Source organism: Equus przewalskii, chromosome 30, assembly GCF_037783145.1.
Source record: "Equus przewalskii isolate Varuska chromosome 30, EquPr2, whole genome shotgun sequence".
Classification (NCBI taxonomy): domain Eukaryota; kingdom Metazoa; phylum Chordata; class Mammalia; order Perissodactyla; family Equidae; genus Equus; species Equus przewalskii.
In genome coordinates, this window is record NC_091860.1 from 6,582,949 (window position 1) to 6,595,839 (window position 12,891).

The 12,891-nt window shown below is 38.4% G+C and overlaps 1 protein-coding gene across 1 annotated transcript in view; it reads right to left on the reverse strand.

Annotated features, from left to right (window-relative positions):
* The window catches only part of MTPAP (mitochondrial poly(A) polymerase), a 31,409-nt gene extending 23,033 nt beyond the window's left edge, over positions 1-8,376 (reverse strand). The window contains exons 1-4 of the mRNA XM_008539607.2: positions 8,164-8,376; positions 2,488-2,660; positions 1,716-1,949; positions 452-676 (exon numbers count right to left, since the gene is read on the reverse strand). Coding sequence (XP_008537829.2) covers positions 452-676; positions 1,716-1,949; positions 2,488-2,660; positions 8,164-8,317 — 786 coding nt within the window. The 5' untranslated portion in view covers positions 8,318-8,376. The remainder of the gene's footprint in view (positions 1-451; positions 677-1,715; positions 1,950-2,487; positions 2,661-8,163) is intronic.
* Positions 8,377-12,891: the final 4,515 nt, after the last annotated feature.

Consider the following 12,891-nt stretch of genomic DNA (forward strand, 5'->3'; position numbering starts at 1 on the left):
ATAATCATATACCCATATAGCTATAAGTAGCTAACATGGCCTTTGAAAAATGCAAAAATCCAAAGAATTCGAAGGAGAATTTAACAAAACTAAAAATCATGAGATTTTTAAATTTTTCAGTAACTAGCTCACACAGATAAAACACTTAGTTAATATACGGATAATCTGAATAACACAGTAACTAACTTGGACTAACCAAAAACCTTCTGAACTCCTGAAAAGAACAACCATTTTACTGCAAATGTATAGGATATTCACAAAAAATAATCACAAGTTAGGCCAATACAAAGGAAGAATTTACAATTCTGGAGAACCAATATCAAATGGACCATACTCTTTAACGGCACTGTTTACTAAGTTTAGAAATCAACAGTTATAATTTTATTAAGTCAGAAGATTTCCTTTATTTTTCTAACAACTCAACTTTAGTGATCTAAAGAAATACAATTACCTTGTGAGCGCTGAATTTTCCTATTTCATCTAGATCCAAAAACATGTCCAAATCACATCCTAATTTCCCAAAACTGTTCACCGAAGAGCCGAAGGGCCTGACGGCACAGTCTGGAAAATAGGCGCCCGCCACGTCTTCAATAAGGGAGCAGGTGAGGTAGCGCAGCCTGGTGTTCTCCTCCGTCAGCTGGGACGCCTTCAAGAGGGTGTCCAGCTGATCATCTATCTAGCTGGCCGAAACAAAAGCAACAAAACAGAGAAAATGTACAGGTCATAGAAAATAATCGTCACTTTACTTCTAGACATTCGACGGCTTTGGAGACCTACCTTAAAAATATGCAATCTTTTTTTCTTCAGCCTTAAAAGTGGATTTTTAAAAACATCCTTTAAAAAACACTGAGGAAAGATGAAACTAGCAAAACAGAAGTTGGCTAGAATGAAAACTACTACTTTTCTTAGGCAATGAGTATAAAGTGTTGTTTTAGGAAAATGCAAGTAGTAAAATGCTCCAGAAAAGGAGGTCAAAACCACCATAAAGCTGGACATTTAAATGAAGTTGGGGAGAGAAAGGAACCAAGTTAAAGGCAAAAACAGTAGAAATAAGCAATGCTTCAAGTAACGAGGCCCAAGATTTCTCAGTCCCTTAGACTAACAATTCTGTATATTCACCAGAACACTGGTGTTAAAATGATGACATTTTGAAGCTGTGTATTGGAGTTGAATATTTAGAATAAAAATCATAGCCTCAAATGTCCATATTTGAAAATAAGTGAACTAAGCATTCAACTCAAGAAAAACAAAATATAAAAGATTAGAAGTAAAAATTTAAGAATTAGAAAATCAAACCAAAAAATAACACTTTAATAAAACCATGAACTGATTCTTTGAAAGGACTCCTAAACCAGCTAAACCTCTGACAAGTCTGAAAAAAACCAAAACTAATACAAACATTATAAGAGCAGAAAGAAGAGATAAAATGAGAAATAAGATATTTTAAAATTCATAGAAGAATGCTGTGTACAACTGTCTGTCATTATGTTGACTAGAGAAAGAAAACATGCATAGTCCAAAGGCCCAACCAGCTTTGGAAGAACGTGGTTATCCCAAGCAGTACAAACGGGGTGAGGGCAGGGAGTGGGGAACGATTCCTTTCGTTTTTCACTCAATGTATTCTGTTGTTTGCATATTTAATCATAAGAACTTCCAAGAAATCATATCACGCACACATATTTCTTAAAGTTGGGGAAGTACACCTATAAACTTACACTTTCTGCATAACAGAGTAATTCAAAAAGCTTCTTGCTTGAGGGAGGCGACTGACTGTTACACGGCACACGCGCCGGCTCCGAGGGCTGGCCTGAGGGACTCCTCAGCTTCAAACTGAAGCACCGTGACCGGAACGGAATGGCGGCCTCCGTGCCCAGGCCCGGGGTACGAGTCACACTCTGCAGTGAAGCCACACTCTCCTTCTGACAAAACTCCACAACAGCATAAAGCCCCTACACCAAGAACATGAGACAAACAGGACACGTTTCACAATGATACATCCTACATGGTATTTCAGTTCATATTTCAGAGTGATTATCATAACATGAAAAACATTAATTTTTAAAATTCACAAATGATGAGCTTCTAACATGGGCACTGGTTGTAATCATTATAAGCAAAGTAAGAAAAGGACCACTCTAAAGTGCTATTAGTCAAGAGAAGCTGAAGAGAAAGGTGAAACAGAAAATTAAAAGACAAAACAAAGACCCCCTCCCACTGGCCCTTCTCCCTAAGATAAGAGGACTATTTAAAGTATTCAAATAATAGAATCACTCAGTTATAAACAGCTTGTAATTCTGTAATACTCCTGTAAGGATTTCTGTTCTCAGGTCAAAAAAAAACCCTCATTAAAGAAATTTAGGAAGGAAAATAAGGAAAGATGTAGGGTGTCAAAAGAGAATCTAACTTTATCATATTGCAAAGAGGCAAGAGTAAACAACTTTAAAAAAAAGCACGAATGTTAAGGTAGATTGTTTTTCACATACTTACAAAGCTTTCATAGAAGAAATGATTATGAATAGGTCCATGTTGGGATAAATATTTGAGAAACTTTTTTTCACTGATTTTACTTGGGCAATGTATTAAAACAGTCCGCTGTGCCTGTTCTCGTCTTTCTTTCTGGACCTCAGAGAACCTCTTTTTGGGAGTTTGGTCTTCAGAGCCTATGAATGAGATAAAAATGTTTCCAACATACACACACACGTAAAATTAAAGAATATTTTGATAAGACTTAAAGAATATTTTGATAAGGTGTATAAAGATATTAAATGTGACTAAACCACTTTATCCTAATCTCATCTTCTTTCTTCTCTTCCTTTCTAAGGGTGAAGCTACACACTTTCAATTTTCATTTCACCATTCTCTTGTGACTATCACTAAAACTGCCCGCTTTCTCTGTTCTGATTACTATATTCAACAAACAGTGCTAAAGAGAGAGCGCTCCACCAAATTTTAAAAGCAAAACTAGGAAACTAAAATCACTCATTTAACACTCCCACAAATACACACATACAAAATCTGTGCAAGCTATAACATTTCAAAGCCTAAAAGAAATTATTACAAGCCTGAGTGTAAACAGACAAGGAGTTTAGAAGTTTAATGTATTTAACTAAGTTACTATAGTTCTTCTGTCAAGGGTCTTGATCTGGCTCAAACAATTAACAATGAGTTACCAACTATCATGTGCTCTGTATCACAGGGAAATCAAAGAATTTAAAATCTAGTTGCTGCCCATAAAGAGCTCATGGACAATTTTACTAAAGAAATAAAGAGTAATTTTTTGCTTTCATTAAAAACCACTCCAGGATTTAAAAATGTAGACAAAGAGAACAGATTAGTGGCTACCAGGGGAAAGGGGGAGTGTGGGGTGGGCACAAAGGGTGAAGGGGTGCACCTACAACACGACTGACAAACAATAATGTACAACTGAAATTTCACAAGATTGTAAACTATCATTAACTCAATAAAAATTAAAAAAAAAAAAACACTCCAGGGGTTAGGAATTTTACAATCTCAGGAAATGAAAACAGGAGCTATGATAGTCAATAATTAAATATTAACAATCCACTGGCTGCAAAGGAGAGATCAGCAAGTAAACTATAAGAAAAAAGAAAAGCATTCAAGTTCTAAGAACATTAAAGCCACCAAATCTTAGCAACTCAGTTTTCCTCCAAGATATTTAACTTCTAGTTGAGTGGCTTAAAAGTGCTTCTTCTGAAAGTCTGGAATGGTAGATTCCAGGGATTATAAACCACCACATGTGATATAAATACCCCCAACAAAATTCCAAAGAGATTAAATAGAATAGAAAATGTAACTGATGCATGGAAATCAGCAGGGGCTTTTAGCTTCATTTTCTTTCGAAAGGTTAAAAAACTAAGGGATCAAGGACATACTGAAAACACACTGTACCTTGATTTCAGCAAACTCCAAGACATTCTCATAGACAAGACAGAGAAATGTGGGCTAATGACAGTTAAGAGTTGGCTGACCCCTAAACTCGGCTCATTAGCACTGACCTACAGGCAAGTCCATTGTCCAATGGCACAAAAGAGAACTCTCAGCCTTGACCTACTCCACGTTTCTAACAATTATCAGACACTTACTGACTATCTTTCCTACACTCACTGTACAAGATGCTGAAAACACATCTATTAAATATGTGTTCTCATCTCTATTCTGGATGCCAATTCCTTAACACCAATCTCTTATTTCAGGCCTGTATCCCCACAACAGCCTAATTCCTAAACTGGTCTCATTCACTCTATCTTGTCCTTCTCAGGTCAATCTCTACATTGCTGCCAAAGTAATCTTTATAATCTTTTTTGTAAAGTCTCATTCTTTGACTTCTCTGCTTAAACCCCTTCAACAGCTTCCCAATCCACAGCATGGGTATAGGTACTGGCATCTTGGTCCATCTCTGCTCTTCAATGTGAATTTCTACCATTGCCTCCTTTTGCACTGTTGACTGATGGCAGTCTACCCACACAGAACTATCACTCACACTATGAACTTTCAGTGTCTCCTTCTCTCAGGCTGCAATGCCCACCTTCTCATTTTCTGCCTGCAAACTCCCATTCATCCTCCAAATCTTTTTTTTTTTTTTTTTTTTAAAGATTTTATTTTTCTCCCCAAAGCCCCCCGGTACATAGCTGTATATTTCGTTGTGGGTCCTTCTAGTTGTGGCATGTGGGACGCTGCCTCAGCGTGGTCTGATGAGCAGTGCCATGTCCGCGCCCAGGATTCGAACCAACGAAACACTGGGCCGCCTGCAGCGGAGCGCGCGAACTTAACCACTCGGCCACGGGGCCAGCCCCCATCCTCCAAATCTTACTCAGGTCTGTGCAGACTTCTGACTCTCCACAGGAGACTCTCTTCCACCTCTGTATTACCTTACTTCAACATCTATGAAAGAATGTAATTCATGGTGGTGTATTTATTTCACAATATGGAAGAATCTCTCCCTTCCATATTGAGGACAGGGACTGTTCTTATTCACTTTCATCTCAGTCTACTGACAGTCCTTCCAACTATTTCCATCTTTTTTTATGATACAGGCTTTCACTTTTCCAGCTGTAATTACCACCTATATATTCTTGTTTCCGATTTTACTGAGTCTAGACTGACGTCCAACTGCTTGTTGGGAAAGTAAAGTCAAACTGTGAAATTTCATTAAGTAGGAGTATAAATCCTCCCCCAGGCCTCTCCCTCTAATGACAGCGGATCATTAAGCCCGGTACTTACCTTTCCAGACATGTTCAAGTCATACCTAAACATATACATTTGTATGTCTCCATAAACATTTTTTACACAATCAAAATTATACCATACATTCTAGGCTGTAATATGCTTTTAAAAATGTAATACATTGGGGATATCTTCCCATATCAGTAGATATATATTTACCTCATTTTAAAAATAATTGTTTAAGTATTCTTGTATATTTACCATAGTTTAGCCAATCCTCTACTGATAGATATGTAGACAGTTTCCCTTTCTTCACTATCACAAACAATAACGCAAGGTCATCTGTATACATTGTCTTGGCACTTTTATGCAAGTATATCCTACAGCTGGATTACTGGGGAAGAGCAGGGACTGGAGCAGAGATTGAGATAGAGAAGGTTGATAAAAGATGGGGCAGCGTGCCTGAGAAAATGGGAGAGGTAGCACCTAAAGCTTTACAGCTCTGGCCTTGAACAACAGTAGGTAAGCACAATGTAGACATGACAAGGTTGTGAAGGAGGGGACAAAAAGTTCAGGCAGTTTAAGTTTATCATCTCACAAAAGGCTTATTCAAATCTACAAATGACACAAAGTTAAGAGGAAAAACTAGTAAGTGCTAATATCTTATGATAGACTCAAACCTGCAGCGGTCACTGTTGTCTGGATGCCTGGCACGGCCTCCTTGTTCTGGGAACAGCAGGGCCCTGCGGGTAGACCACTCTGTGCGGCTGTGGTGGATCTGCCAACACAGCGACTCTAGTATCACAGTTACCCTCACCCTACTAGACAGGCCAGGATTATCACACTGTTTTGAATAACTCCTCTTGGTCTAAAGGGTGGGAATGTGATCAATCAAAAGCTCTTTTTTAGAATTTTTCAAATTCAGGTCAAAGATTATTTCACTCTTCCCTTTGAAGAGAGCTGCAAGCAGTGAACACAGAGCTGCTGGTGGCCATGCGTCCACCAACACCACCATGGAGAAGAATCTCAGAGAATGAGGCCACTGAACAATAGATGAGGAGGAGAATACCTCACACTGACCACATCCAACCAGTCTACCTTAAAGCAGCTATGTCTCTTTCTGGAGTCCAGCTACAGGGGTTGGTATATCCTCCCTTTTCTGCTTATGCTAATTTCAGTTAGTTTCTGTCGCCTGCACCCAAAAGAGTCCTGAATAATACATCACATATTCTTACTCTTAAATTAAGGTTCTTTCCACTACTCACATGAAAGCTATGTCAAAATTAAGACCAACGTGGAAATGGAAATTAGCATATTTTAGTTCATTACAAACATTTTTCACCCATTAGAGCCTGACCAAAAACTGAACTGGCTGATTTACAAAACAGTGTGTTTCTTGTTACCAGAAAAGGTTAATAGGAATGTTTTGGCACTGAGTTCTCACACTGAGTGAAAAATTGAACTGGATATTTCTCAAGTTCCAATTATAAAATTATATGCTTCTATGTGACTATAAGGTGTACTTGCCTTCTTCTCTTTTTAAAAACGGAAAAGAAATGGAAAAGAAATTCAGATGAGGATTTTCTTACTTGTTATGCCCCACAAGAGCCCATGGATATTTAGTCAGTTAAATGACCCTAATGATACAAAATGAAGCACATTTCCTAAGAAAAACAACAAAGCTGTACTAAGTGAAAAGGATTGCCTTGGAATCAGAAGGTTTTATTCTTCTTTGCTACTGAATAGCTGGGTAAGTCTGAACTAGCCACATGGATTAGTCTGTTTCCTCATTCATAAAATGGAGTAATAATAATTCCTTCCATACCTTCTTTACAGAGTTTTATTTCTCAAAGAGCATTTGAAAATACTCTCAAATTTAAACCACTGTACAGATGTTAAATTACAATAGTGTCTTTGGCAGAATCCTTACTCAAATTTTCAGAGTTACTGAAGAATTTTTAACAGAATCAGCTTCTACTAAATACAATCCAATCAGCATTTCAATGAAATGTCATATTAAGTAACACTTCTCACTGTCAATACAAGTCTTTGACGCAGTCTGATGAGGGGAGCAATCCCATCATTTACTTTAGGGTAAAATACTTTCCTTGTTCAGCCTACTTTAGAACTGTTCCCAGAAATAATTTCATTTCTTAAAACTATAGCTCAAGAAATGGTAGAAATCAACACATTTTCTTTTGTTTAACTGCTCGACTCGAAGTCTAAATTAACTCAGCTATATGACCCTGCACAAGTCAGCTCTTGGAGCCTCTGTGCACATCTGTAAGACGGAGACAGCGATACATTTCTGCTAGATTGTTTTAACAATTGTAAACAACGTACACACAACTCTTGGGTCACAAGACGGGTTGGCTACTAGAGAGCTTCTCAACACACAAGAATATAAATTCAGAACGCGTGCAGGACAACAGCCTGTTCTAGTGGGTGCAGGTCTGTTACCACGCTGATCTTGCTCGAAATGGCCAAAAGAATAAAGCAGACGGCTAAATTTCATAGGCAGAGCCCCACATTTGGGAGCCAGGAATCCTGGTTACTCATCAAGGCTTCACTATAGTCGATCTCCATCAGCAAACTGTGAGAATCAAAATCAGATACAATTGCGAATGATGAAGCAACCGACTGGTACGTGCCATCACTGTCATTACTGGGAACATTATTTCGCCAAGTTGTAAAATACTAGCAAACGGTGTTCTTGACCTGGAATTCACAGAGGTTTAAACGACCTCATTACCGAGCACAGGAGTCTCGGAGAAAGAAATGTCACACATCCCACCACTCGAGCAACGGAGGCGGCCCTGGGTTCCCCTAGGGAGATGAGAGGAGGACGGGACACAGCCTCACCCTATTGCCAAAGGTTCCACGGCCGTTTCCTGACGCCACGCGTTCGCCCTCTCTTCCCCCTTCCCTAGCCCGCCGTGGGCCGGGGCTACAGAGCAACCGAGGACGGGGCGCCATCACCTGTCTCCACGCTCCCCGACGACTGCTCTTCTCTCCTTACGTCTGCGGCCACAGTTCCTGGACGACTGAGAAGCCTGTGGATAGGACGCAGGACTGGACTTCTCCGAGCACACACGGGTAACAGAGTCAACAGACCCACGCCGAGAGCCGCCATTGTCAATGGAGCAGAAGCGCGAGAGACGAAAGGGCATTCCGCTTCTGCGCATGCGCGCCGAGGCAAAAAGAATGGGCAGCCTAGAGGGTCAAAATAGGCGAAAGACGTTCGCTTTAAAAGAAGAAATTGTGTTAAGGCCTGGACCGAGATGGCTGAGCTTTCAGATGTGCTTTGTTTCCCGTCTCCCACAGTTCTTTAAAACAAGGCCCCAAGAGAATGAGTCGCCTACTGTTTCAGAGTCATGAAAATAGAACCAGAGAGCAAGATCACGAGGAAGGAGCGCTAACTTGGGAATCAAGTATCCCAAGTATCATAAATGACAGCATTTTTTCTTTACCAGACACTGTTCTAAGTGCTTGACATGTATTGACTGTTAATCCTTACAACAGCCCTGTGAGGTAGGAACTATTGTTATCTCCATTTATTTATGGGAAGACTAAGGCATACAGAGGTTAAATGACGTTCCTAAAATGACACAGCCAGTCAGGGGCAGAAATGGGAGTTAAACTTAGCTTGTCTGGTAGAGTGTCCTTTTCACTTTTTTTGGTAACAATTTTATTGAGATTTAATTCATATACTAAACAATTCACCCCTTTAGGTGTACCATTCAATGGTTTTTAGTATATTCACAAAGTTCTGCAACAATCACCACATTTTTAGAACATTTTCGTCACCTCCAAAAGAAACCTTGTGCCCGTTAGCTATCAGCCCTCAATCACCACACTCCCCCTAGCCCTAAATAACCACTTATCTGCTTTCTGTCTCTATGGAATTGCCTATTTCAGACATTTCATAGAGATGGAAACATGCAATATGTGGTTTTCTGTGACTGGCTTCTTCCACTTGGAGGAATATAATGGTTTCAAGATTCATCCACGTTGTAGTATCTCTCAGTACTTCATTCCTCCACGGCCAAATAATAATCCATTGTATGATGCTAAAAGATAAACTGAGGCATATTAAAAATTATAAGAGTTTATTTAGCAAAAGTCAACTTGAATAGGGCAGCACCTAATCTCGCAGATGGAAAGGAGCTCTGAGGAGCTGCGAAGAAATGAAAGACTTCTATAGGCAGAAGGAAATGGGAACAAGGAAGTTATACTAGGCAAAAAAGAGGGTTGGTTACTGCAAAGTTACTTTCCTTTAGGGGATAGCAGGGGTCTATCATGCAGATTACCTCACCAGTGCTGATCAGGTGACTCCTGATTGACTTGTTTAAGATTCCATTTCTGGGAGAGCCGAAACTGTAATTAAGTCTGTTTGGTGAAGTGAGGCTTGGCATAAGTGACTCCATTTGGGGGCTGTTGTCTTGTTTTTAACAATGGATATGCCACATATGGTTATCCATTCATCAGTTAATGGATGTTTGGGTTGTTTTCATCTTTTGGCTATTATAAATAATGCTGCATGAATATTCATCTATAAATTTTTGTGTGAACATATGTTCTCACTTCTCTTAGGTGTATACCTAGGAGTGGAAGTGCTGGGTCACATGGTAGCTCTATGTTTAATCTTTTGAGGAACTGCCAGGCTATTTACCAAAGCAGCTGCACCATTTTCGTTCCCACTAGTGGTGCATGAGGGTTGCAATTTCTGCACGTTCTTGCCAATACTTGTCATTTTCTGTTTTGTTTTTTTAAATAATAGCCATCATAATGGGTGTAAAATGATATCTCACTTTTGATTTGCATTTCTCTGATGAATGTTGAGCTCTCTTCATGTGATTATTGGCCATTTGTGCATTTTCTTTGGAGAAATGTCTATTCAGATTCTTGGCCCATTTTTTAATTGGATTATTTGTCTTTTTATTATTGTTTTAAGAGTTCTTAAATATTCCTGATATAAGTCCCTTATCAATATATGATTCACAAGTATTTTATCCCATTCTGTGTGTTGAATTTCACTTTCTTGATGGTGTCTTTTGAAACATGGAAGTTGATTCTGAGGAAATGCAATTTCTCTGTTTTTTCTCTCATTGTGCTTTTAGTGTCATATCTAAGAAACATTGCCTAACTCAAGGTAGTGAAGATTTACCCCTGTGTTTTCTTCTCAGATTTTTATATTTTTAGCTCTTACATTTAGGTCTTTGATCCATTTTGAGTTAATTTTTGTATGTGGTATGAAGTGGGGGTCCAACTTCATTTTTTTGGATATGGATATCCAGTTGTCCCAGTACTATTTGTTGAAAAGACTCTTCTTTCCCATTGAATGGTATTGGCATACTGGTTGAGGTCAGTTGATCATGGGTTTATTCCTGGATTCTCAATACTGTTTCATTGATCTACATGTCTAGCCTTATGCCAGTACCACATTGTCTTGGTTACTGTAGCTTTGTAGTAAGTTTTAAAATCAGGAAGTTTGATTCCTCCAACTTTGTTCTTTTTCAAGATTTTTTTGGCTATTGTGGGTCCCTGCATTTCCATATGAATTTTAGGATCAACTTGTCAATTGTTGCCAAAAAGACAGCTGAGTTTTCATAGAGATTGTGTTGAATCTGTAGATCAATTTCAGGAGTATTGTCATCTTAATATTAATCTACTAGAATATGAACATGGGAGGTCCTTCCATTTATTTGGGTCTTTAATTTCTTTCAACAGTGTTTTCCAGTTTTCAGTGTATAAGTCTTACACTTTTATTAAATTTATTTCTAAGTATTTTATTCTTTATGATGCTGTTTTGAATGGAATTGTTTTCTCGATTTTGTTTTTGGCTTGTTCATTGTAAGTGTATAGAAATACAGTTGATTTTAGTATATTGATATTGTCTCCTGTAAACTTGCTGACTCATTTAGTAGTTCTAATAGTTTTTTTGTAGCTGCCTTAGATGTTCTATATACAAGATCATGTCATCTGCAAAGAGAGAGAGTTTTACTTCTTGCTTTTCAATCTGGAAGCTTTTATTGCATTTTCTTGCCTAATTACCCTGGCTAGAACCATTAGTACAATGTTGAATAGAATTGATGGGAATGCACATCCTTGTATTGTTCCTGTTCTTAAGGGAAAAGCATTCAGTCTTCACCATTACATAGGGTGTTAGCTGTGGGTGTCTTGTGGATGCCCTTTTTCAGGTTGAAGAAGTTCCCTTCTCTTTATGTTTGTTAAGCATTTTTACCATGAAAGTGTGTTAGATTTTGTCAAATGTTGTTTTTTTCTTCTGCATCTACTGAGATGATCTTATAGTTTTGTCTTTTATTCTCTTAATATGGTTTATTACTCTAATTAATTTTTGTTGATTGATTAACATACTTTTCATTGTCTACTTTTTCACATCTTTTTTAGTTTTGTACCAAATACATATAGGGGTAAAAAGGAAGCACCTTTAAACACTTTACATCTTTCATATAACTTTGTTAATGAAGTTATTATATGAATTCTTAAATATGGTCAAACTACATTTAAAAATCATGTAAAGCTTGGGGCTGGCCCTGTGGCCGAGTGGTTAAGTTCGCGTGCTCCGCTGCAGGCGGCCCAGTGTTTCGTTAGTTCGAATCCTGGGCGCCGACATGGCACTGCTCATCAGACCACGCTGAGGCAGCGTCCCACATGCCACAACTAGAAGAACCCACAACGAAGAATACACAACTATGTACCGGGGGGCTTTGGAGAGAAAAAGGAAAAAATAAAATCTTTAAAAAAAAAATTATATAAAGCTTTATAATGATATATTCTAAATTTATTATCATTCAAACTGACCATTCACACCCATATCTTTGAGTTTTTATGGTTTTGGTACTGGTAGTAATTTTTCAACTATTAATTGCAGCTCTATAGTTGTAGATATTCATAAACTTAAGAAGGTAAAAGGTTATTTTAAAATCATATTTTCTTTCACTTAACCTTGATGAGTAGATTGTAGAAACCACAGAATTAAGATTGACATAATGTTCTCAAATAAAATTCATGAAATATGTAAATTCATCATCTGACAAGCCAGTTTAATATATTCAGTGTGCTCCTTATATCATCACTTCTGGAATTTCTAGACTCCAGTCCTCCCAGCTTCTCCAGAAATTCAAGCCAGGAGGCTTTCCATGAATTACAGCTTGGGCATCAGCATGCCAATCTTAACCATTCACTAAAATTCAGTCATAGAGTTTGCCGCGATTGATAAGGAACAAATAAAACTGCCAAAGTGATTTCTCATGGTGATATTATGCAGAGAGGTAAACTGTTCCTATGCTGTTTCCATAGAAATGAGGAAGAGCTGTTTCAGCAGTTTACATGTATATCTCTATGAGATCTAAATGAGATCATCATCTTTCAGTATGTAAAGCAATTGCTCAGGCCCTCATATTCAGATTGGCATTGTCTATTACCTCTTTCCTGAGTCTATCCATCGCAGATTATTCCAGAATCCCAGGCAGAGGCTTCTGCTGTCCAAATGGACAGTCCTGTCAACAAACACCAGGAGAAAACTCATGAATCTGGTCGTTTCTGACAATGCAAGCCTTTTTTCTACTGCTGCCACACGGGGGCACTGTTGAAAACTGGTGATTACATAGTGCAGTGCATACTCATCCACAGCAAGCCTGAAGCCATGCAGTGCCGCTGGGGTCTCACTGTCCTGATGAAAAT